Source organism: Octopus bimaculoides, chromosome 9 (genome assembly GCF_046866305.1).
Source record: "Octopus bimaculoides isolate indiv1 chromosome 9, ASM4686630v1, whole genome shotgun sequence".
Lineage (NCBI taxonomy): Eukaryota > Metazoa > Mollusca > Cephalopoda > Octopoda > Octopodidae > Octopus > Octopus bimaculoides.
In genome coordinates this window covers 59,401,523-59,429,410 of record NC_142936.1, presented here as the reverse complement: position 1 = coordinate 59,429,410, position 27,888 = coordinate 59,401,523, and the positions used below count along the sequence as shown (strand labels likewise).

At 37.2% G+C, this 27,888-nt stretch overlaps 1 protein-coding gene across 1 annotated transcript; it reads left to right on the top strand.

Annotated features, from left to right (window-relative positions):
• The first annotated feature begins 67 nt into the window (after positions 1 to 67).
• On the top strand, positions 68 to 26,745 carry LOC128248726 (uncharacterized). Its single transcript, XM_089357575.1, has 5 exons — positions 68 to 262; positions 763 to 1,839; positions 18,210 to 18,404; positions 21,325 to 21,459; positions 26,209 to 26,745. The coding sequence occupies exons 2-5, from the start codon at positions 886 to 888 to the stop codon at positions 26,332 to 26,334; spliced, it is 1,410 nt and encodes a 469-aa protein (XP_089213701.1). The 5' UTR covers positions 68 to 262; positions 763 to 885; the 3' UTR covers positions 26,335 to 26,745.
• The last annotated feature ends 1,143 nt before the right edge of the window (positions 26,746 to 27,888 follow it).

The window sequence follows — 27,888 nt, the reverse complement described above, 5'->3', positions numbered from 1 at the left end:
ATTTCTGTCTTACAGTGAAATATATTTTAATAGCAGTGTACATATACATGATGCATGGTGTATATATACATTTGGAGATAGATCAGTGAAATATAGACCTGAGGGATCTATATTTTCTCAATGAATTTTCAAAAGAAAGAGAACTTGAGCCAAAACGCTAACAACAACACTAACGGAAATGTAAAAGATCTTTAAATACATTTGCGCTCCTTGATTGTTGTGCAGTTGGTGCAGTTGGTGCAGTTGGTACAACTATTTCAAGGTAAACTGTAATTTTTTTGTTCTTTCTTTTTCTACCAGGTTCTTCTTACCCAGCATGCTCAGCGCATGTTAATTGTTACACCTCGTCGGATCGTTGTTTGCTGCTCGTTCTAGCGACACACCTTGCTTGTGTTTTTCCATTCTTTTTATATTTACCACTGCTTTCCTTTCATCTAAGTATACATACGCGGCAAGGGATTTAGCGCATAAAATATAGCAGTTTTTTAATTTTTATGTAGTATATTCAAACATGCAGACATATATATATAGTTGTACGTTGTGAAATTGAACATCAGTCGCTTCAACTCTACGTAATTACACAGAAATCTAATTATTTATTCTTTATTTGGGGATCTTACAAGACAGTTGCATTTTAATTAACTGCAGCTTTGTCCCCTATCCTTCCCTCTTCTCCATTTACATCACTTGCTTTTATTAATATTACTACTGTTGTTGTTGTTTTCGCTGCTAATTGTGATTGTTTTTGTTTTTTTACTCCAGTCAACGAAACACATTTCCCATTTACGCTGAAAATGTTGCGTGTATAATAATAATAATAATAATAATAATAATAATAATAATAATAATCGTAAATATAATCGGAGCTGGAGATTTTCGTCACACATGATGAATGACGATAAATTCGAAGAAACATCAGAAAGGACAAGTTTGTTCCAGTCGAATAACTGTGCCCGAGAGCCGTGGCAGGCGACTAGATCACTCTACCAACAGAGATTGAAACAACTGCACCACCAACAACAGCAGCAACAACAACAACAACCGAATCATCAACGTCTGCTTGATGAAGACGACGAAGATGAAGAAGAAGAAGATGAGGACCATGGATACTGTTGCGCTGACCAGGCGTCACTGACACATCAACAACACTCAAAAATATTATTTCACCAACCGAAGCAATGCAATGCCTCGCATAACCACTTTCGCATTCCTCACCATAAACTACAACAGACACCATCTCCGCCGTCACATCAGCGGCACTATAACATCCCTCTTCTAACTAATTCATCTGGATTTTATCATCATCACCACAACAATCACCAGCAACAACACCATCATAGTCACGATGACTGTGACGACCACGATCACCACCACCACCACCACCATCACCACCACCACAATCACCTTCTGTCAGACCACCAACAGGTAACGCCATGTAATCCAGCTTCGTTGTCCAAGTCTTCCGTCTTTCCCACTGTCCAGCCAACGCTCAATAATAATAATAATAATAACAACAACAACAACAACAACAACGGCAATAACAACAGCCTTCCAACCACTCTCAACCAAGAGCTTTGTGGAGGAAGACTAGGAACTCGCTGCCCCAAAAGCTTCCATGTCGATAGCAACGCATCTTGTTTGTGTTGCAGCTCCTCAGCTGGACTCCCTCATCATGCTGCTATCATGAAAACCTCCTCATCTTGCAAACCGCACGTCTATACATCGTCTTGCACTTCTGACTGTCCACATCTCTCTGCCGTTCCGAATGACCACATCATCCTAACCTGGAATTTTCAATACTGTCGATCGTTCCAAGGAATTCTTCGGTTATTGCAAGTGGTAAGTTGAAATAATTTTTTGCCAACCTGTACCTCTTCTAAACCTTTTTACATGTACACACACACACGTGTATATAAATGTACACACACACACACACACACACACACACACACACACACACACACACACACACACACATATATATATATATATATATATATATATATATATATATATATGTACATACACACACACGTATATATATATATATATATATATATATATATATATATATATATATGTACACACACACACACCAAACACATTAATGTTTTGTTATATCTAAATTTATATATAAAAGCAGCTTTATATAAAACTGAAGGATCACTTAATATTTTATAGAAGAATACTATATTCATTAATTCTTACAAGGAAAAAGATGATAGTAACTTCGAAGATTCGGTTAACTAACGAGCTGTCAATATCATCAGTCAATATGATGACAGTCAGCTGAAACTCCGAAGTCATTGTCAATCTTTCCCTCTGCTAAATATGAATAAAAATACACATATATATCATATTCTTTTTGTTTAATTTTTCCTGTTTGCATCACTATACCTACACACACTCCATCATATTTCTACTTTTCATGCCATGCAGCAAGAGCAATTGTCATCCGTACATATCACCGTTAATTGACAGAGACCTTTTTCCTTCAAAGAATTTCAAATTTAGATTCTTAAGACCCGCTTTTGGTTCTTACCCTTTTAAGACTCCACTATTTCTTATAGAATATATGCGCGTTTATGTGTGTATTTGTGTGTGTGTGTCTGTATGTATATATATATGTGTATGTGTGTGTATATATATATATATATATATATATATATATATATATATATATACATGTATGTATGTATATATATATATATATATATATATATATATATATATATATATATATATATATACATGTATGTATGTATATATATATATATATATATATATATATATATATATATATATATATATACATGTATGTATGTATATATATATATATATATATATATATATATATGTATATATATATATATATATATATATATATATGTATATATATATATATATATATATATATATATATATATATATATATATATATATATATGTATATATATAACTTGTTTGCTGATCCTGTAAATTCACAGGCCAAATTTTATAATAGCAAGGGATTAACTTTCACTCGCCCCCACAATTTACACACACACACACACACATCACCTATGTATGTATGTATGTATACATACATACATATATATATATATATATATATATATATATATAGTATACACACACACGTGTATGTGTGCCCGTCCCTATGTATGTATGCGTGTGTGTCAAACTTCTAGTATCACAGCAATCTCTCATCCTTGTCAAAGAAGAATGAACGGTGCAGTGTATTTTGTTATCCTAGATACATTTACTGTAAAAATGCAACTAAAATCATCTTTGATCCATTACGGATCCATTACGGATCAGGGTAGCCATGGAGTTAAACAACATCTACCTGTTTTGATCGATTGCTGAAACTATAGCATTTTATGTCACTGTCCATTCTGTTTTTGTTCTTTCTTAAGTCTGGTTATTATAGTTGTAGTTAAACCCCAAGCGAGCCCTCATCGAGCATGCCTAGGTATTTTAGATACAACGTTCCCATCCTTTTAGAGGATGATGTGATTTCAGAGATTTGTCTGCTGTTTCTGTTAGATCGCGCTATCAAGTATCGGCTCCCTCGTTGGCTCATTTTAATCTCAGATATGGTCTGTCGGTACTCTCTTTGACCCTAAACATTTGAGGCCAGGTGAGAGATGGGATCTTAGATCATATGTACATTGGTGTGATACTTAATGGCCTTTTTGCTTCTGTAAACCTTATATAGTACGATAAATATTGTACCGCCAATAGTGGCCCTAGCAAAATATACTTTACATTCCCACTTCTATCCCATAGCAGTAAGAACCGTACAGGTGTCATCCACACATTTATTTGTCGACAGTCGGGGACCTTCACTCTTCTCAAAATGTTTCAAATTTGAATTTAGAAAACCTGCTTTTGTTACATATCCCCCCCCCCCACACACACACGCACGCACGCACGCATGCACACACACACACACAATTTAATCCATTTCTTTACTCTCTCCGTCTTATTTGCAGGAATTCGGATATTAAGGCCAGATTGAAATGGTCTTCTATGAGAAAGTTTGTTAAATTTGAGTAAGTTTGTATGTAGCATGGGGATCTGATTTCTAATATTTTAAAGATGGGTCCTCCCTTGAATATCTAGACACCCCTCTTCCCACGGTATACAAATTTATTGAAGTTTGTAAAGTTTATGAACTGACCTTTTTTTTTTGTCGATGCAAATCATAAAGGACCACACTTCCACTGCACATAATCACATAAACGGATAGCAGCAGAAGTACACAATTCTTTAGACTTGAGGTGCTCGATGATAAAGAAAAAGCATCAATCCAAGCTCCTGATCCTGGAGATCTGTCTGGGAGTCATCGACCTCTGTCACATTGGTCAACATCTTCAGCGAGCAAATCAGCGTCCTCCTTCACAAGCAATGCTATTTTGTGATCTCTGGCTCTCTTTCAGCTCGAATACAAATCTATGTGCGGATGACCAGTCTGAAAATAGGTCCTCTTTTGTTGCTGAAGCTAAGAGGTGGTTGAGTTGAGCTGTAGGAACCCGGCGAGAAAACAGAAAAACGAAGCACCGAACGGAATCCCAGACCTCCATATTTTAGATGTAAATGGGTCTGTGCCCGAGTTAGATCAGACAGATCGATGCTGGTAATGGAGGAAAACAATCGTTAACAAAGAATCGAACTGAGTAGAGAGATGGCGGATTGAAATAAAGTATTGGAATGCAAAACGGCATATCATGCGAGTGAGGCTGAAGCTGTTTCGAAGCAGGAAGAAAACCCTGTGCAGTTCGGTATTTTTTTATGATAGTCGTATGTAACAAAAATATTTTGTTTGACCTATTGGCTGACTCGTTTGCACATCAGATGGAATTTCATAAGGCGCTTGTTCTAGTACCCGATTCAAGCCCTACCGAGGTCAACTGTCTGTCGTTCTTTCGAAGTAAAGCCTCAGCTCAGAGCCGTGAATATGCGGAAGTGTCTGAGCAGTGGTTCTCCACTTTTTGTTGCTCATTGACTCCTTTCATCATAGAATGGAATTTTACAAACTACCCCTTCGCACGTTTTCTAAGTTAAAGAAATATAACATTATTAAACTGAAACTAATTTTGTGCAGTGGTTTATCTGTTTTTATATCTGACCTAGCGTGAGCTTCATTTCAGATATTTACATGTAATAGTGTCCCCCATCCAAAATTTTTCTATGAATAAATAAAAACAAAAGCTTATTATAATGAAATTACATTGGTTCTTGGCAGTCATGTTTTCAGCTTGCTGCTAACACAATGTCCTTCTCAATCTAATACTAACGGATATTTTTTTTTTAAATGTGTTTAATTTATCTGTATTGTTCTTAGAAAAACCACAGCCCTTCTAAACAACCAGTGATTCCTCTTGTGTCCACCTTGTGATTTCACAATGCCCACTACTCCTTAGGTTAAGAAGTTTTGTGTTAGAGCGACAGATGAGATACTTTGTTGTTTCTGTTTCAGCTCCACGAGTACCGCTGACAGCATCTGGGATAATACTGGTGCCGAGTTGTATCAGCATTTGCCTTTCCGTTGAGAGACAAATAAGTTATAGAAAGAGGATACTATCAAACATGGGCATCTGTTAGTATTCTCTAAAAAGCCTTACCCAGATCTAAGCTATGTTGAGGAAATTTTCAGCTGCAGATCTTGGGTTTCATGGGGCATTCGGAGCCTCCTCCCCTAGATAGTTACTCTTAAAAGACGAGATGGTCACAGCTGAACTGTCCTTGATCATAGGTCTGTTCCATCAAGGTTGACCTGAGGAAAAACAACAACAACAACACTCATGTCTGTGAAAGGAAATAAACAAGAAAACTAATTGAAGTGGTGTTTTATAGTTCTATATTTAAAAGATGAGGAATTATGTACATTATTTACTTTATTTACATTCGACGGATATTTGTCCTCATCTTGTTTGTTGTTAACACAACGTTTCGGCTGATTCCAGCCGTCTTCAGGTGTCTTGGGGGAAATTTTTAACCTGGGTTCTCATTCCTAAGGTATTTTTCGATGTTATTATTATTATTATTATTATTATTGTCAAGGTCATTACAATAATAATAATAATAATAATAATAATAATAATAATAATAATGATAATAATAACATCGAAAAATAGCTTAGGAATGAGAACCCAGGTTCGAAATTTCCCCAAGACACCTGAAGAAGGCTGGAGGGTATATCAGCCGAAACGTTGTGTTAACAACAAACAAGATGAGGACAAATATCCGTCGAATGTAAATAATGTAAATAAAGTGTTGTTTTATTAATGATTTCTGAGGCTGATAACTTTATATTTGCTGCATCAAAGAAAACTCTTGATCAGTCTTCCTTAGTGGTGCTCATTCAACACAATCTGATTTCAACCTGATTATATTGACGATTGGGTTGAAAGAAACCTGTGATATTCAATTTATGTACATTTTCCGATTGATTACATTCATTAAATAAAGATTTCTTCTTTCTTCTTTTTTCTATTATTCAGAGCTTGTCGCTAATGATAGCAATAGATTTTTTTTTCTCTCCCAAAGCTATTTATTTGTACTCAATTCACCTCGTTAATTAGTCGAAACGAAAAGTTGTGAGGATAAGTATTGATTACACAATCTGCCCAAGTGTTGTGAGTTCAAATCTGCAGCTGAAACCTTATTGTACATAAGCTCAATACATTTGCTGTTTGGAAATATGAATGTTGCCAGCAATAGACTAGCAGTATGTCCAAGGGAGAATAATTTCTTATCTAGATGGATTAAAGGCAAAAGGATAAAGCCTTTCTGTACCGTAGATAAGCTGGTGCATTCTATGAAACAGTCATATTAACTTCATATTTAAGGTTAAGAGAACCTTTGACTGAACCTGATGATTACAGTGATAAAGATCTTGATACTTTTCAACCTTAGTCACTTTAGTCAATAGTTTATGATGCAACGAAGGAAGACTATATGGTCGCTTGATCTGCGAGAAATAAGAGCTAAATATACTTCATACAAAACCCTACTGAGTTATGCAGTTCTAAAAAAGAGAAAAGACTGATGGTTACGGCTTGATCAGTAGGTGTACTCCATCAGTGCCGAGTTGGTGCTAAACAACTGCCGTCAATAAAGTAAACTTTTCTGTAAAAAGTATAATTCTGCCGAGGTCTTTGATGAATTTATTATCCAGTTTGAAAGTTATCATAAGACTTAACGAAGCTTGATAAGAACGATAAATGGGATTTATTTTTAAGTCTGTGGAGATACCGAAGCTGGTTACTTTGATGAAATAGAGCGGCATGAATTATGAAAGAATATAGTGGAAATTGCATTACACACTAGACAAGAACAAACAATTTTTATTGTATCTAAATTTGTATCAGTAAAAATATACTCATGAACGAATAAAACTATATTCGTTGCATGATTTTGGCGTTGCAGACAAATATCAAAATGTTGTAAAATTCGTATTTCATCTACAGAAGAGTTTATTAGAGGCGCCTTTCACCAAAGGCTATAAACACTGAAATCAATCAAAATACAGTTTGCCATAGCATTTTCTTGTCTCATAAAGCTGAGAAGACCTTCATGTTGTATGATGTTGTTTCTACATTCTAAATGTGAGTCCACTATCAATATTATAGCTAATGCTTATGGTCAATCGTGTAATGAAATCAGTTTCAATTTAGGCTAAAACTTGTAGACCAGGAGTTGGTTAAGTCGTCAATATTGACTCTAAGGATCTATGCGGCTATCTAAGAAGTTGATAAACACTTGAAACGATTTTGAATTATTAGCGAACTAAATTTAGAAGAGCTTGGTAATTTAAGGTTATAACTCATTAATTTCCAGCCAAGTATCGGTACAATAACTATCAGGCTGTGTAAAAAGTAAGCAACGCTTTGAAACATGAAATTCATCGCAATATATTTCAACAATGCGGACATTTTATTCATCAAAGTAAGTACCATTACAATCAACACATTCTTGCCAACGAGTTACAAGTTTGTTTATTCCGGTAACATAAATATCTGGAAGATCCGTCGCTATTAGACCAGGTCCACACTAGAGCGTCCGGAAATTCTAGTCTGTAACGGTCTGCCAGCTGAAAGCGAATGAGCAGATCGTTGAGGCATGAGTTACCCCTCCTAACAGAAGTTGAGCCAACATAATCTACGCGTGCATCGCAGATTGTGTTAAAGTCTTCTAACAACACTAAAGTGTGTGACGTGCCTAGAAAAATTTCAAGACTTCGAAAAAAGTCGGACTGTCCCACTTTACAAGGAGCGTAGACAGCCACCAACCTGAAGGACTTACCACTGCTGTGCGTCCCATCAACGACAACCAGCCTTCCCTCCAGGTCAACAAATATTGTTCTTACTTGTAACTTTAAAGCCTTCCTGAGAAGAACCACGACGCCACCCCACCCTGTCGGTTGACATGGAGAAATGGTTTTCTCGTAGTCGTTTAGCAGCGGTGAGAAAGCTTACTCAGTCTGGCTTGAGTAATAACGACAATATCCAGTTTATGCGACCTGAGATTGTCACAGAGGTAACTCTGCTTTCTGATCGATCCGAGGCCGCGCACATTTATACACCCTACATTTAGGGAAGCCAAAAAAAAAAAAAAAAAGCGGTCTTACCTTTATTGGAGGAGGGTTAACCCACCTCATCATCCGTGGTCTGTAGGGACACGTTGATGAGTCTATTATACCGTGCTGTCGAAAAGTTTTTCCTTAGAAGGCCAACCTCCTCTGGAAATAATTTTTTTAAACGTTTGTGGTTGGCCCTATCGATGTGGATAACATTTATGTGGATGGGAAAGTCACTGATATCAGGACTAGCAAACGTTTGTACGTTTTGTAAAGTGGCAAATTCATTTTAAAAATTGTCATTGTTTGTTTCATACGCAGTGATATAACTTGGATCTTTCTGATTTGGCAGGCACCATTTTTCATTTATGTTTTATTTAGCGTGTTTTCTACCGAAACACTTTAAAACTTCGTATACTTGTATATTTTGTCTTATAGAACAGAGAAAAAATTTTATATTCGAAGTTATTTCATGTTAAAAGTTGTCGTATTTCGGTAATTTCAATCAATCACTGACGTCTATTGAGGTGAAAACAATTACTGCTGTGGATTCTTGGCAATTCTTTTCAGTTTTTTATCTTAATTGATACTGTCTTAAAAATAATGGTTTTTCGAGTGGTATTATGCGTCACCTCACTGGGAGGGGTAAGTTTGATCTCATACCCTTCTCTTAGAAGCATTTCTTCAAACTTGCCTAGTTGTTGGTTTTCAAGTTCCAAGTCTTCCCTGTTGACACCGGCAACAGCCTCAAAGTTGTTTACTTTTTGTTTTCCACCTGTAATTTTCATTTCTTTTGTGTCTTTCAACAATTTTCTGTTCAACTCCTGAACTTGCTGGTTCAAATCTTCGTCCGACGAAGACACATCTGATGAACTTATGTTCAACATGATAACAAAATATTCAAAAAGGGAAAAATTTTTCCCAATAGGGAAACCGTTAACAAATCTGCCAAAAGGAAGTAAAATAAGGTGTTTCGAAATAAACAATAAAAGTTCAGCAAAACGGTAATACTTCTAACAATAATTTCAACAAAAATCACAATATTTACCAAAAAGGCGTCCAAACCAACCGATCAATTTCAGATGATTGTAACATTTTCTTTATTCACCTATGAAAGGTATACATCAAGGGGACGCACAAGGAGATTACAACATATAATGGGTGTTACAATCATGAAAAAAATGTGAATAAAAATTATATAATGAATACGGATAAATCGAATGAAAATTTTTAAAAATGAGTAATTACTATAAACGATAGTCCTTTGGGTTTTTATTCAATCCGCCTGTTTCCTTTTCTTCCTTTTTTTTTAATCCTATGTTTTCCTTAATTTTTTTGTTCATAATCATCTTTTTTCCTTCTTTTCGCTTTGACCGGCTACATTAGCTCGGTCCCATTTGCTCTCAGCATCCTTACTACTGTCATCCATCTTTTCCCAAATACTCTTTGAGACAGGCTCCTTTTCTCTTGACGGATCTTACTTAGCAGGTGGTAGATGAAATAACTAACCAGCCCGCGTCCAGAGATAAAGTTGTCTATCTCAGTTCCCCTTCCACGAGTCGTCCATACTGTGTCTTTTAGTATGGCTACTACACAGAAAAAGGACGCCTCCCTTTCCTTGTTAAAGGAAGAAGGTGGTACGATCTTAATGATGGACTCAGCCGATAACTGTGCTCTTTCAGTTTCCGACATCAGTTGTTCGACATAGGCTATCAGCCCCCTCAATTCCTCACACTGCACGAAGGCATGCGCGACAGTTTCACTGTCGCACCCGCACCTCGGGCATGTGATGGGGTGGACACCAAACCCGTTCCTTGACAACCTCTCTCGAACCGGTAAAGCCGATCGGTAGCACAACCAAGCCTGGGATTTCTGGAAGTTATCCAGTTACCTCGGCCCGAATGTCCTTCCGAACAGGTTGATTAGTTGGTCTCTATCGAAGCCTAGAGCCTCCCCCAGGCCGTCGTCAGACTTATGCTCTAACAACCCGCTATAAAAATCCGCAGTAGTAGCCCCGCTGCCGGTATCGCTCGCCCGGGAGAGCAGAGTGAGTGCTTGTCTGCACTCCTTCTGCCATTCGCCCATTCTAGGTCTACGCCTGATCCATGGGCCTAAGACTCGTAGAGACATTAATTGTGGAAAAAGGAACTTGACATGCGGTGATCACACCTGTTCACCATCCAGGTAGAGCCAGAGATGTTTCAGCCTCAGTGCAAATTTGCGCATCATCAGCCACAGCATCCCTAACCCACCCTTTAACGGTTTCTAGCAGCAGATGGAGGGCCTCACAAGTGGTGGTTTCTCCTTCTACAAAAAGCGGAAGAGGATCTGTTCCAACTTGTTCAGCCACAACCTGGAGCAAGGCACGATGGTTAGGCGGTAGGTTATCACAGATGCTATAAACACCTGTACAACCTCGGCTCTCCCTAGCAAGGATAACGTCTTCCCAGACCAGGTCTGGGTTAGGGTAGTCACTTTGCTTGTAACCTCGCTCCAGTTTTTCTCCATCTGGAGATTTGGCCCAAACCAAACTCCGAGCAGTTTAACCGGGCCCTCCGCCCAACGTCCTACGATGCTGTTGGGAGGCATCGACTTGCTCCTCCAGGTGTCGAGTTGCAAGCCGACTGATTTTTCCTTGTTAATTTTTGCTCCTGCCAATGCTTCGTATCTTTTGATGGAATCTTCTACACGAGGTAGCTGCCCTTCATCAGACACGATGATGGTGACATCATCCGCGTACGCCGTCGCTTCTCTCTCGTAACATAGATCACGCGGATCACGTAACATAGATCACGTGGATAGTATTCACCAAATGCGTATTTCACATTAAATATTCTAACTATATCAATATGATACAACTGCATTTTTATTGTTCTTTATCGATTTTGTTAAGTATTTTAATTAAATTTCTTCAAATATTTCTTATTAAAATGCAGTAGTGACACAAAAGAACGAAGGGATTAACATTTTTAAATCTAGAAAATTTTCTCATTCTTAAATTTATCATAGAAAAATTTTTTCATTCTTTAAATTTATCATAGAAATTTACAAGATGGGGGTCAATAAGTTATCAACGAATCCATGAAAAGAGTCAATGATATAAGTTTGCTAACTTCTTGTGTAAACCAAGAACCATACGTAACTGGAGGTGTTGTGAGATTGCATAATTCCCAATGTCACGAGGCTGCTCGTTCACTGTATGTATGGTTGAAGAACATTGTCGCGAGATCTAGCTGGCTGCGTGTATAATAAATGAAGCAACTTACAAACTTTTAACATATTTATTGCTGGACATGATTTTTTGCATTAGCTGTTTACGAAAGAAAGATGCTGATAATGTAACCGCTGACTGGAGGAGAGAACCGCGCATTTGTTTTGTTAGCTGTGGTACTTCATATGAGGGTCCAAAGTCGCTTCTTGCTCGAGGTGGTCTGATCTTATCGGTCTACCATCTGTGAGTGCCCGAGGTGGTCTACGCGAATCCCCGAGATCGTCTGGTCTTAGCGGTCTGTCTAGGCCGTCTGGCTGAGTTAGGCGCCAAGTGGTTTTTAAAGGGTAAGAATTTAGGTAAAAATCGTATGGTAAAAATGACCCAATAAGCTTACTGAAATATACTCTATTGGCTCGTAGTCCGTATTTTTACTAGTTTCATTATTTACTTTATCCATGCATGCATGCATACATACATACATACATACATACATACATACATGCATATATACATACATGCATACATGCATGCATATGTAGTAACGCCTTGTCTCGTGCGCATGCGTAGTCATCAATATCCAAGTTTGGCGCCCTGATTCTTTCTCTTTTCCCGGCCGGGCGGCCATAAGCATGGTCATGTCAAGCTGTCTCTCCAACATTCCAACTCTGGGGACAGCTCACAACAACATTCCGGCGTCTCAGCAACCATGCCTATTTCCTTCACAAATAAATATTGTTGTGTTGATAGTTCAGAGTTCTGCGTTTCGTTGTTATTTATAATTTAATGTACGGAAGTGGGTATACACCTAATGGTGTATAACCAATTCCCTACAAAGTGGTGACCCCGACTAAAGAACAACCGCAGCCACGGAATCTGAACTGCGACCAATAATACTACAATTGGTACCCCGAGCTAAAAAGATCTACGGACCTCATTTAAACAGCCATTGAATTCGTATGTTTCGCGACGTTCAACATCAGGATTGCCTCTACATTCTCATCAAACACAAGTGAAAAGCTAAGAAAAAATTTTTTTCTACGTTAAAGTTTTTCCTTTTGTCAATGATTTCTAGAGCCTATAACCCAAAACTTCTTTACTGCTAAGACCTTTGTGATTTTTCAAACAAAAAACATCACGGTTATTTCATCCTAACAACTTTTTGAGCAATTTCCTACAAAATTCACGGGACGTCAATTCATTCGCTCACAGCATCCTCTACTTGCTGAAAATAGCAGTAAAAATGCACAGTTACATTTCAGTGAGCACATGACATTTATTGATGCTTACTTGTTCCCAGTTCAGCATATTTCACACCTCTCCGTTTCTCTCGGCCGGAGAATGGAAGAGTTACTGGCTTATCTTTATTTGCATCGAGATTTTTTGGTCATTTTCGCTCGCAGCTCCGAATTCATGACAGCATCTCCAGCTACGACTACACACCGCCGTCGCCATCAACAACCACTACCAACTACAAGCATCGACCCCGACGTCGCCAACAACAATACGACTCAACGTACTACCAGCATCGCCAACATCAACATGATTTCTCCAAGTACACAAGCAACCAACATCAACAAGCGCGGTTTTATTTCGACTCTTTTAGAGTGGTTGTTTCCACTCACGTTCAACAGACCATCCAGAATGTTCAGTACCAGGTAACACAAGTCCTAGCATCCGACGCTCAACTACAGCTCTGCTCACTGACCACAACTTCCTGCGTATTAACATTCCAAATCTCCTTGTGTAACTTTTATAGAATATTCCGTACCAGGTAACACAAGTCTCAGCATCGACGCTCAACCACAGCTCTGCTCCTTGACCACAACTTCCTGCGTATGGACATGCTATCATCTTGTGTAACTCTTATACAAAATGGATTTTTTCTCTACAGACACTTTTACTATGTTCTGTGTTTTTTCTCTCTCACACACACACTTGTGCACTCATATATTTTTTTTCCTTTCAGAAACATTGCATGCATGTATCTCACAAGTGTACATTCATTTCTTTGATTTTTCTTTGTGTGTGTTTGTGCCACATCTTGTGGGTGGTTTCAGTGGCTATCCTGCCTCAGGCGTTCCTCCAATTTTCTATTTTCGTGCGTTCCGCACTGGCAGGGGAGCCCTGTAGTAACGCCTTGTCTCGTGCGCATGCGTAGTCATCAATATCCAAGTTTGGCGCCCTGATTCTTTCTCTTTTCCCGGCCGGGCGGCCATGAGCATGGTCATGTCAAGCTGTCTCTCCAACATTCCAACTCTGGGGACAGCTCACAACATTCCGGCGTCTCAGCAACCATGCCTATTTTCCTTCACAAATAAATATTGTTGTGTTGATAGTTCAGAGTTCTGCGTTTCGTTGTTATTTAGAATTTAATGTACGGAAGTGGGTATACACCTAATGGTGTATAACCAATTCCCTACACATACATACATACATACATACATACATACAGCTCTACCACCGCGAAAAACTGAATATCCTCCAACAACCCGCAGTATTCATCAACAAGAAATACGATTTCAGGCCTCTGACTGCCGACAACCCGGATATACCACCTTAGCACCGGCTGCTACACTGCACCATCTGCACCAAGGTCACCACTACCAACCAACCTCATGAGCAGGACCGCCATTTACTAATCCCCAACGTTTATCAATCCCCAATGCATACCAATCCCCACGCTTACCAATTCCCAACGCTTGTTTTGCGCGTGTATACTCGCGCACGCGTGGGTGCACATGTGCACGTGTGTGTGCACGCACACTCATATACATACGACTATACACATGTACATATGAATGAATACTCATGTGTGCTAACGCTTGTGTATGTGTGTGCTTGTGCACGCGTACATGTTCGTCCAAGCATGTGTGTTTGTGTGCAGACGTGCGCGTACGCGACCATGTACAGATGTGCACACTCGCATCAGTATACACATGCACGCAAAACTATATGAGCACGTTTACACACCCACATATAGAACTGTATACTTGCACATGCCACCCCTTCCTACTCCCCCAACAACAACAACAATCTGACTGATTTCTAATCGATCGCCACGTGCTCTATTTCCTGTCCCCCCACGTGGTCAATTTCCTGTTCGCCATGCGGTATTTTCCAATTAAACGTTACCCATATACCAACATCAAACCACGACACCGCGTGACCTTCCTCGACCAATCGCAGCCCACCTTACGGTAACAACAATCAACTTCTGTCATTCAAATTCAAAATGGCTGATGACTAGCCTCACGCTTGAAACCCAAGAGTACCAACAAATTCGATCCATACATGTAACTCCCAATAAATTAGTTGAGTGCTCTTCTTTCGTTTTTCCACTCACTCGTGTGTGTGCGTCATTCCCTGTAAGTAGTTTTGAACTTTTTATTTTCTGACGCGACACTATCTATCTCTATCTCTATAACTTTTTCCCCCCTCTCGTTCTTCGTTCTGTTACTACTATATTTCTCTCTTCCTCTCTTTGCTCACCTATTTTCTACTTCCTCCCCTTGCTTCTCCCTCTACCACTCTCTCCTCCTTACCCCTCGTAGTCACATGTGTCCACGTACTAATTCTTTTCTTCCTTGGCTTTCGCCAAGCAAACATACGAACTTACTTCGTCCCGTTTCCAGTTCGTTGCTTCACAGCGTTCCACATATACATAATTTTCACGTCTGGCTGTATAGCCTTTTCCGTTTGTTTTCCTGTCTTGTTTTCTTTTCCGTTTGTTTCCTGTCTTGTTTTCTGTCCGCCACTACATTCCTCCATGGTACAGTTTAATTTGTGATAGATGGGAAGTGCCATTTTAACGATGAGTCCTGCCCTACTCTTCGAAACGCCTGTGTTAGAATGGGGGTAGCTGATGAAGGAAAATGTTCTCTATGTGGCCTGTGTGTGTTCTGTATTCTGGTTATTATTATTTTTTTGTCTACGTTTTGTTTGCAATCTCCTGTACCCAGATATGCACCTATATATACAGGTGGACGTAGGTATGCACATACCTGTACGTATATATGCATATATTCATTTATTATTTGTTATATATATATATATATATATATATATATATATATATATATATATATACATAGCGTCATATAAACATGTACATACATGTTTAGGTGAGTATACATTTGGTGAATGCAATTCTGTATACGCTCGTATATGCGTGGATATATATATATATATAACTTTATTCTACTTCTGTTGCCAATAGTGTATATTTCAATAAGTTTATTGTGTCATTTTTACCTTTATTTTCACTTGTACGACTTTTTCTTGTGCCATTACCGTTCACCAAAGGGTAAAAACGGGTATGAATTTTTGATCATCCGAAGAGTTATATCGCGCCACTTTTTCACGCTGATTGTTCCATTTATAGATCAATCACGTGAAACTGTTGCGGTTCACACCCTGGATATCTTGCGGTTGGGGTTCGAATCACTACCGTGCCATTTTGTTGATAAACGACATCTTAACGTTAAGAGAGTTTTCAGCAAAGCTATATTGAAAACTAATGTTACATATGAAAAAAATTGACAAAGAAATAAATTCTATTAAATAGTATCAGCAATATCACCCTGCCAAATAATTCGTCAGATATTTTTCTTTTTAGTTCTGTTAATGGACTTACCCAACAATTGATAGCGATAGTGAGTTATTTTTCATTCGGGAAGATATTATGAAAACACTTAGTATTACATCATATTTCAAAATCATCTCAAAGGGCGAGGTTTATTGATGGAAAGAAGCTTAATACAACTGAGGCAAAAAATGTAAACATTGAAACAATTGCTACCTAGTGACAGAAGTTTTTACTGTCTGCGAAATATCTGATTCTGCTATCTTGGGAATCCTTGCATTATCACATTTTCAATAACTTTAAATTGAATTAAAAGGTAAACTGCCACCCTAGCTGTGTCAATTTTATGTGTTGATTTAACGAGAATAACAAAAGCAAACATGTCAAAGTCGGTTCGTCATATGAGTTGAAAATGCTCAAAGTGAAAATGAAAATGCAAGGGTGAATGGTTACATCGACAAATGATAGACAGAAGAATTGAGTCGGGTTTCATAGAGTTATTCAAGCATAGATACTATCAACCTGTACAATATGAAACGAATCTATACAAAAATGTGGCTTTTACAAACGTGTACTTGTTACATAAGTACGCTATGATGTTAGCGGACGATTTGAAAGTTACGGAAGTTTGTTTGTTTGGTACAATATCGATCTCGACTGGAGGTGAATGGAAAAATGACAACTCAAACATGTCTACTACAATTGCAACAAACAATCTTAACAGATAGAAAAATAAATAAATAAAAAATTGTCTATTTGAACGACTTTTTTTATACTTGCCTAAAAATATCAATGACTACTTCCTTTTGTTTGTGCTTGTACCACGAAGCAATGCAACCTGTGCATTCATTGAAGTTATTGGTGAACAGAGACATCGTAGAGAGGATTCTGTAGGCTTTACAAGGAAATGAGAAACATTTTAGTGCTTGTCTGTCTATAAAATATATCTTCAAAGTAGTTGGTGTAAGGAAAGGCATTTGGCTATAGAAACCTTGCAAAAAAATACAACCTATATGTGAAATGTGATCTTCTGAACCATCTAAGAAGGCAATAACCCTAAATTCAGACTGTGACGTCCCATTCAGTACATGGATATCAGTATGAAAAGTGGCTTTGCTTTACTGTCAGATAATAAGAGCATAGTGTTACAGTATCTTACAGTATAAGAGAGCTCCCTGCTATCAAGTTGATACAAATTTACAGGACATTACTTAATCCTTTTTACTCAGTTTTCACAATAGTTAATCTGTACATATCTCTTCTTTAGAACAATCAAATTTCAAACAATATTTTCTATTTCATAAAATGATGTTAAAGCCACAGTTAGAATGTTGATTGAAAGATAAAGCACATCTTTTAATGTATTCCTTCAGCTAGTCATATGGGTTGCTTCTAAGAATTCAATCATCTTCCTTCATGTAGTAAATTTGCTCAAACCGAGCTGTCCTTTTTTATTTTTTTTAACTTAATACCAACTGAGAATTCCTGGGATGTTAGATAAAATTGAACGTAAGACCCCGTTTTATATCTTTGTTCATGGTTAATGTGAACAGAAAACACTCAAGCATAACACATCAATTTATAAGGTGCGATTGTATTATAATCACAGACATTTAAACTCGGTCTTCATTCTAAAGATAATTCAAAGTTCATGAGTTCTTCTATTTTCTCTACCAATTGTGGAGAACCTGATAAAGAAATCACATGTGTTACCATTCTTTCTCTGACTTGGCCATCAAAAATTTCTAAAAATTAAAAAAAATTAGCAACTTGTTCATAAACTATTATGAAATTTGTAATAATATCTAAATATAAATGGTTTTTTTTTTCAGATATTTTCTGTGGTGTCACTTGTGTGTTTAACAACGTCTGGAAGACATGAGGGAGGTTACCTGTCTTTGCCACTGTGCTGGCATTTCCGTATCATGGTTTTCATTTTGGTTCTTACTTTGCTCAGCAGTTTTGTTGTCTGGACATTCCATGCTATTGGACTTTCCAGTGCATTTCCCATCAATTGGTACTTCCTTGTAAGTATTCACAAACTACCATTTTCTGTTTCCTTCTTTCCTTTTTCTCATCTTCCTTCTTCTTCTATCCATCTGTGAACATGCATTTGGCATGCAAAAAGCAAAACCTGAAGCACACACTTATTTACCAGTAGGCCATAAGATACTAGTTATTACAGGTAACAAGCCACAGACACACATTCACACCTTATATAAAACCATTTGAATGAACCAATGATGGAACCTTTAAATGGTCCCTTGACCTGCTAGAAATAGCAACCAAATCTCAAATTATACCTAGCCAGCTCAAAAAAAAAAAGGAAGTTTATTTTTAGACAACTTTGATCATAGTTCTGTTCACACAGAACTCACCTTTGACTAAACCCCAGCCTATCTCAGTTTCCTTATTATGTCTTGTCCCAGAACACTCTTCAGAAAACACTTTAATCAGTCTCTGTCTATCAAATACTCTGACAAGCTTTGGTTTGCTCAGGGCTACAATAGAAGACACTTACCCAAAGTGTTGTGAATGGGACTGACCCTGAGACCACATGATTGGGAAGCAAGCTTCTCAGCTATGCCATGATGATGATGATTTTTTATCTTTTACCTTTTACTTGACTATGGCCATGTTGGGGCACTGCCTTGGAGAGTTTTAGTTGAAAAAATTGACTCCAAAAACCTAGTTCTTATTCTATTGGTCTCTTTTGCTGAATCACAATGTTACAGGGACATAAACACACACCAACACTGGTTGTCAAGTGGTGATGGGGGACAAACACTGACACAAAAACACATATATACATACATGTAGGTATATATATACCCATATATATATATATCAAATTCAAATTACTATGAACGTAAACAAACAAACGAAGTTTGCTTTTAGAAGCGTTGAGATGTCTTAGAAAGTTAAAGAAGTGATTTTAAATTCTCAAACGCAGGATAATGCTAATAATATAGCCTGAACAGGATAAACTACCCCTATTTTGCAGAGAAAAGTGTTGGCAGCTAGCTAAAGAAACCCATCATATATATATATATATGATGGGTTTCTTTCAGTTTCCATCTACCAAATCTACTCACAATTTGGTTGGCCCAAGGCTATAGTAGAAGACACTTGCCCAAGGTGCCATGCAGTGGAACTGAACCCAGAACCATGTGGTTGGGAAGCAAGCTTCTTAACACACAATCATGCCTGCACCTACAATGAAATTAAAAAAAAAAATATCTGAAGTGCAAGACATACAGATTCAAATATTTTCCTCAAGATTATGAAGGTAATCTTTTCAGAAACAGGTAATCTTACCTTCTTTTCAGAAGCCTGTAAGTGAAACTGGATAAATGAAAACCCATTAAAAGCACTGTGTCTGTTGCAGTTGTTCAGGGGGTAAACTTAACTTGTCATTCTGTTTAATAATAGCATCCAGGCTTTGGGTACCTTTAGTGGAGTTCATTTCATCACAGACATTTAAACTCAGTCTTCATTCTAAAGATAATTCAAAGTTCATAAGTTCTTAATGTTGGTCAATGGTTTAGGGATCTCAAGTTCTTTGGGAAGAGCTAGAGCCAATTAAAAGGTATTTATTACATGACTGGTTCTTATTTTCTAAATCTTACAGAAATTTCAGGTAATTTTTGCCTCCCAAAGCAGACTTTGGACTTGGAATATATACAAACGAAATTAAATACTGTAATTAGTTCATTATTCTACCATTTGACAACTCTGCTGAAAATGTTTTTCTTCTTGACTAACTAGGATTTTCAGCTTGGCTTTTCATCAAATCTAGAGCTGAGGAAATTATGCACTACTAATGTTTTTGTTGCTGGTGAACTGGTAGAGTTGTTAGCCAGGTAAAATGCTTAGTGACACCTTGTCTGTCTTCACATTCTGAGTTCAAAATCTGCCAAAGTCAACTTTGCTTTTCATCCTTTCAAAGATAATAAAATAAGTGCCAGTTTAGTACTGGGGTCAATGCAATTGACTTACTCCTTCTCCAAAATTGTTGGCCTTGTGCAAAAATTCGAAATCAATATTTCTGTTGAAATACACTGCTTTTGGTTCAATTAACTTTGAAAATAATGAAGAATTTAGTCAAATAACTTGATCATTATTAAGATAGTGTTTGGAACATATATTAACATGAAATTTTGATGGAAGTTTATAATTTAGGTGACTTTTAAACAGTGTATTTGTGTCATAAGAACTAAGTGCAGTCTTAGACTGCACAAAGCCAGAAAGTTTTGGAGAGGGGGTAAGTCGATTACATCGACCCCAGCACTCAACTGGTACTTATTTTATTGACCCTCAGCAGAATTTGAACTCAGAATGTAAAACTGGACAATATACTGCTAACCTTTTTGCCTGGCATGCTAACAATTCTGCCAACTTGCCACCTTTAGGTAGCTTAATATTGGTTTCAAATTTTAGCCCAAGTCCAGCAATTTTGAGAGAGTGGGTAAGTTGATTACATTGACCCTAGCACTCAACTGGTGCTTATTTTTTGACACTGAGGTGATGAAAGGCCAAGTCAACCTCAATGGAATTTGAACTCGGAGCATAAAGATGGCCCAAATGCTTCTAAGCAATTTTCCCAACATGCTAACAGTTCTATCAGCTTGCTACCTTTAGGCAGGTTGATATCAAAAGGGATAGTAGGTGTCACTTAGCCTTGTATAACCTAGTCCAAGGAAATCAATATTATTGACCAAAAACACAAAAAAAAAAAAAAAAAGGAAGGCTATTTCATCCACATCCTCATTTCTTATTAAACCTTGACAAACAACAGCATTACTAACTGTACACTTGTCTGACATAATTTCCCAGCATGTTTTAATTTATTCAGTACTTCACTTTTTCTGTCATAGCAACATTATTTTATTTGCTTTATTATACTGTTAGTTCTGTTTTATAAATACGTTTTTCTCCTTCTCCCAGGACATGATCGCTTACTCTATTTTCGCATTTCTCTACCTTGTTGGAGCTTCCCTTGTGGCCAGTGCATTTGATTTTTATGAGAAAATGCAAGTGGGCGTTACTCACCAAACTATACAGCAACTGATTTTATCAGTGGTAAGTGCGACTTAACTCTTGAATATACTCATTGACATTTCACTGTCCACTCCTACCTCTTTTAATATCATATTATCTCTTCTCTCTATTCTCAATAGTCATTTTCTCATTATTTATTCATATCTTTAATGAAACTTACTTATCTGCTACTCAGTCTGGTCCAACTGCTGTGTTGTTGTAGTTCTCTTTTACACAACCACATGCATACATCATGCATGCGTGCGCATGCACACACACACACGTGACTGTGTGGTAAGAAGCTTACTTTCCCATCACATGGTTCTGGGTTCAGCCCCATTGTGTGGCATCTTGGGCAGGTGTCTTCTGCTATTGCTTTGGGCCAACCAGAGTCTTGTAAGTGGATTTGTTAGATGGAAACAGAAAAGAAGCCATTGAATGTGTGTGTGTGTGTGTGAGTGCGTGTGTCTTTGTTTGTCCCCCACTACCATTTGACAACTGGTGCTGAGGTGCTTATGTCTCCGTAAATTAGCAGTTTTGCCTAAAAGATCAGTAAAATAAGTACCAAGTGGGCATACAGGGGTGTATTCAGTTGACTAAAAATTTCTTGAAGATGGTGCCCCAACCTAGCTGCAGCCTAATGGCTGAAACAAGTAAAAGATAATATATATATATATATTATATATATATATATATATATATATATATATATATATATATATGACGAGATTCTTTCAGTTTCTATTTACCAAATACACTCATAAGATTTTGGTTGGCCTGAGGCTATAGTAGAAGACACTTGCCCAGGGTCCATGCAGTGGGACTGAACCCTGAACCATATGGTCGGGAAACAAACTCTTCTTACTAAACAGCCATGCCTGCACCTATGTATGTATGTATGTATGTGTGTGTGTGTATGTGTGTGTGTGTGTGTGTGTGTGTGTCCCTATGTCTTGACATTACATGACTGTTCCAAATGAATGTCATCAACATACCAGCAATATCGTTTGTTGCCAGTCTTCTGTGAAAATACATATCTGGTTACGAGGAATTATTACTGTGCTTGGAAACAAGTGTAGATTGGTGACAAGAAGGTATCCAGCTGTAGCAAATCCACAGCAATGAATTCCATCTGGCTCTTGCACACATGGTAAAATAGATGCTAAAATGATGATGATGATGATGGCATACACATATAACTACATACATATGTATACATCATTATTAATCAAAGGGCAGCAAAAGAAATTTTAGAAATTTAATTTACCACCAGTGGTACAGCGAGAATAAAAAATTAGTCAATAGACTACATATATATATTATTCATTTAAAATATAGAGATGCCTATAATAGGACATCTACCAGCTAGAAAGAGCAGCAAAAAACTCTATACCACAAAAATAGGGATAATTTCGAAAGAGAATGAAAAATAAAAACATTTTTACCAGTCTATGCTTTGTACCATGGTTTCAAGCTATTTAGCAAGATAAAAGTATATCTAACTCGGGAGCTTTCGTCAGCAGAGTGCCGGATTAGCGTGTAAACACGAGCCAAGGAAAGAACCTGACTCCACTTTACATACTTAATTTCTCAAGACTTAACCACGCATGTGCGCATTAACTAATCGGCAGTAAATGTAAAATAAATGCCGATTTTCTTTCAGAAATTAGCCAAAAAATATAATATCATTATTAATCAAAGGGCAGCAAAAGAAATTTTAGAAAATTAAATTTCTAAAATTTCTTTTGCTGCCCTTTGATTAATAATGATATTATATTTTTTGGCTAATTTCTGAAAGAAAATCGGCATTTATTTTACATTTACTGCCGATTAGTTAATGCACACATGCGTGGTTAAGTCTTGAGAAATTAAGTATGTAAAGTGGAGTCAGGTTCTTTCCTTGGCTCGTGTTTACACGCTAATCCGGCACTCTGCTGACGAAAGCTCCCGAGTTAGATATACTTTTATCTTGCTAAATAGCTTGAAACCATGGTACAGAGCATAGACTGGTAAAAATGTTTTTATTTTTCATTCTCTTTCGAAATTATCCCTATTTTTGTGGTATAGAGTTTTTTGCTGCTCTTTCTAGCTGGTAGATGTCCTATTATAGGCATCTCTATATTTTAAATGAATAATACATATGTATACATATAAAAAGATTTTTTTTTGTGCCAGAAATAAAGAAGACATTGGAAGCAAGAAATGTTAACTGTCGCAACTGATCAATAGAGATGTTGAAGAAATAAAAATGATATTCAGACATTTAGAAGTCTGTAATCCATATATAAAATATTTATTTGTTGGTCCAACTGTCTGTTTGTCCTTCATCCGTCCATTCACCCACCCAGTGCTGTTTTCAGTCCCCGGACCATATCCCTGCTTACTGCTATCAGAACAGAAATAGCTGTCCACAAGAGCAAGCCCTGTGAGTCAGAGTGACTGTCGCAGTGCATCTCTCTCACCATTCTCTGCCTTTCCCATTTTGTCTACTGGAACCATGAGGCAGTTTGAATTACAGGAAATCGAAAGAATGTAAGAATTTCATAGTTCTATACACCACACATGAAACACCACCACCATTCATTTTCAAATTAACCTGCTATCTTACTGCTTATCTATTCCATCCATCTATCCATCCACCTATCTATCCATCTATCCATTCATCTACCCATTTATCTATTCATCTATCTATCCATCTATCTATTCAGCTATCTGTCTATCCATCTATCAGTCCATCCATCCAGCCATGTGCAAGCACAAGAAGTTCACAGCATAACCATGTGGTTTTGGGTCGAGTCCCACTGCCTGACACCTTGAGATAATGTCTTCTTCTATAGCCCAAGATCAACCAATGCCCTTTGAGGGAATTTGGTAGACAGAGGCTGCAGGAAGCTCATTATATAGCTGTATATTTTTATAATTGTTCATTTCTATTTGCTTTTTGCATCGTGTTCAGGGAAGTAATTGAAAGGGTGGAGAGAGAGAGAGAGAGAGAGAGAGAGAGAATGAGAGATAGAAAGAAAGAGAGAGAGAGAAAGAAAGAAAGAGAGAAATGAAGGAAAATAAGAGATAACAGTAAATGGTGGTGGTGGCAGGGATGATGTTCGTTTGTTATTTGTGGTGGCAGCCGTTATGGTAGTGATGTGACACTGATGACATAGGTTGACAATAATTACTTGTCCCAAGATATGTCTTAAATCACATAGTATATATATTTAATTTCAGTCCACAAAAATAGAATAGCTTGCTGTCAATTCTTTACTGCTTATAAAAACTACCACCACCTCCATTAACTAACATTCTACAAACATCATCACCACAACAAACTGTTATAGTTGTTAGTGTATGTATATAGGTGTGTGTATATGTGCGCTCACACACATATGCATGATGTGTAAGATTATAAGTCTGTATCGATTCAGCTGTTTCTTGTTTTTTTTTGTTAATTTTTTTCCTCTTATCTTTTACTGCTATCATCTCAATCAACATTTGACCCAGTTTCCTCTTCTGTCTCTTCCTCCCTTTCTCCTCTCTCTACCCCCCCTCTCTAAGTTGCCTGCCATTTGTCATTATCTCATAGTTTTCAGTGTTTACTAGCGAAACCTATGGAATTTCTGCAGGTTTTTTGCTGTGTGGTAAGGAGATAAAAATGAACAAGGAGTTAGGAGCTAGGTGAGAATGCAGTTAAGCAGGGAGGAATAGGGAGTTCATTCAGCTAGCAAAAATGAGTAGTACCTGTATTTTTAATAATCACCCTTTTCACATTCCCCATCATGCTGAATCTCCCTGAGAACTATGTTGAGGATACGCATGTCTGCAGATTGCTCTGCTACTTGCAAGTTAATTTCAAAAGCTGGCTGTTCTGTTGATCAAATCAACTGGAACCCTCATCTTCTTAACTGACGGAGTGCAGGGAGGAATTAAGAAAAGGAGTAGTGTCTGGGGGTGTATGTGCAAGAATAGGAGCATATCTTGTGTCTGGAAGTGGGCATATGGTGTAGTGGTGTGTGGAGTTGTTGAGTGTGTATGTGTGTATTTGTCCCTTTTTCCCCAGCTCAGTTACGGAGTATGCTTGATGTAAAAATTTAATTTTGTAACAACTACCAGGTTTTGTAATTGTTCACAGGCAGTAATATTCAAATGTAAAAAATCCTTAACCCACTAGCATTTAATCTGGCCATATCTGACCCAAATATTCTACCTGGTTTTATGCTGAAACCAGCCAGATCTGGCATCTAACAGCTACTCTACAATATCATTCTAGAAACAACCAATTCCCTCATTGAAATATTGAAGTTATGAGATAATGCAAAATTAATTCAAACTGATGTGAATAATTAAGCATTAACATTTGACAGAATAATCTGAATGCTAAAGGGTTAAAGTTCATCCAAATTTTAGTTTTGCGACCTGCTTCCTATAAAAAATTTGTATTTGAAGCAGGAAGAATAATTAACGATAGGCATTATAGTGCTAACCCTTTGAACCCAAGCATACACTTCAGTGGGTTCATTTTCATTAGACTATATTCCTGGGTGATGCAAAAAAGGCAGCCACATTTTTTTTTTGTGTGTTTTATGGTTTGCTAATTGGTAGAAATATCATTATTTTCAGCCATAAGCAATGATGTCATGTGGCCACCTACTTTTGCAGCTTCCTGGAATATAGTCAAATGAAATTTCACCTGCTCAATATACTTGCTGGTTCAAAAGGCTGAGCATTTTGTTTTACAAAAAAATAAAGATTTATATATTTATAATGAATATTCTCTTGTTTTTTTGTTTTTTTTAGATAATTGGTTACATTTGTTTATTCCTGTATGGAACAACAGCTGTGATTGGTTACCGACAGTGGAGAATACAACTGAAACAGTACCAACATAGGAAACTGTTGGAAGAGGATAACTTTGAAGTGTAATCTATTTAGAAAGAAAAACTGATTGTTTCAAAAAGAAGAGGATGAATTATTATTATTTCTCATGTTAGAAATCAATATTGTTATTATATTACCACCAAAAATATTTGATTAATGCCTACATAAAACATTCCCAACCCTTCCAAACAGTATTTCAAGTAGGTTATCTATCCTCTAGGATGCTTTGAATAGAGTAATAACTCTGTCAGTTGATGAGACCTAGCTGAGACTTCTAGTTGCAGATTTTTACCAAGTCTATGTCCTCAAACATCAGAAATCCAATCCTTTATCAGATAGACTATATGCTATAGTCTTCAAAAGTACAACCATAACATTTGTTCATTATCACATAAAAGCTTCATTAGATCAATTCACTGTACTTTAATCTTAAATATATAAAATCATTCTGAGATACTTTTTGAGTTTTTCTTACTTTATTTTTCATTTGTTTCCAACAAGAAATTAAATGATTTTAAATACTAGCTTGTATGTCATCATCATTTAACATCTATGTTCCATACTGGCATGGGCTGATCAGTTTGTCAGGATACAACAGGTTCTATAATACATCATGCTCCAGTGTCTACTTTGGTATGGTGTCTTTGGCTGGATGCCCTTATTAACATCAAAAACTTTACACCATATACTAAGTGCTTTTTTTCATGGTCTCAGCACTAATAAAGTTGTCATGCAGCTTACAACCCCACCCAAAAGCAACTTTATGCTAAGAGGTGAGAGGTTAACTATGAGAAAAGGGTCCCAGAGCAGAACAAGTTTCTTACTGCAGAATGTGCACATCATGGTAATGAGGTGTGTAGGTGGACCCTTAAAGTACAAAGGGAGTAGAAGTGAATGGGGACAGAAGAGTAGAGATTGCAAAAGAGTATGAGAGAGTGAAAGATGGGGAATGGGTGATGGTGGTAAATTTAACACTGTTGCCACCAAAATGTTTTGCTGCAGAGAAATGATTGAAGAACAGAATAATATTCGTTACGAAGATGGGCATTTATTCAGTTGTTTATAATATTAGTTGTTACAAAATGAAATTAGCAACTGTGATGAGTTGCTTGTGTGTACACATTGTTTGTAAATGCTGTAGAACAATTTCTATGGATCCATGATTCATTCTGTTTAGGAGCTAGTTTCATCTCTATGCTGCTAGAGAGGGAAGGATTAAAGTTCCTTTATAAATAGAGAAAATTGTAAGTTTGCTCCTCTATCAGCAGCTGAAATGACAAAGACAGAAAGATAGCTATATGCTCTTGTTTTGATATTGTTACTGAATAAACCAAGTGAATCTAAGACTATAGACTTTCGCAGTATTATCTTTTCTGCCCCTTCTATGACTAGAGAAGGTTTCTGAGGTCAACTCATTCACATTAATCTCTGAGTGCCGAGAAGAGAAAAACAATAGACCAGAAATTTGTTTGCCAATCTATAAAATTGTGGATTTGGTTTCAAAACCCTGCTTTGGCTATTCTGTAGCTGTTCACTACACAGTTGTTTTTGGTGTTGCTTTTGTTGTTTTGTAACTCCATATCAACTCTGATCAATCTG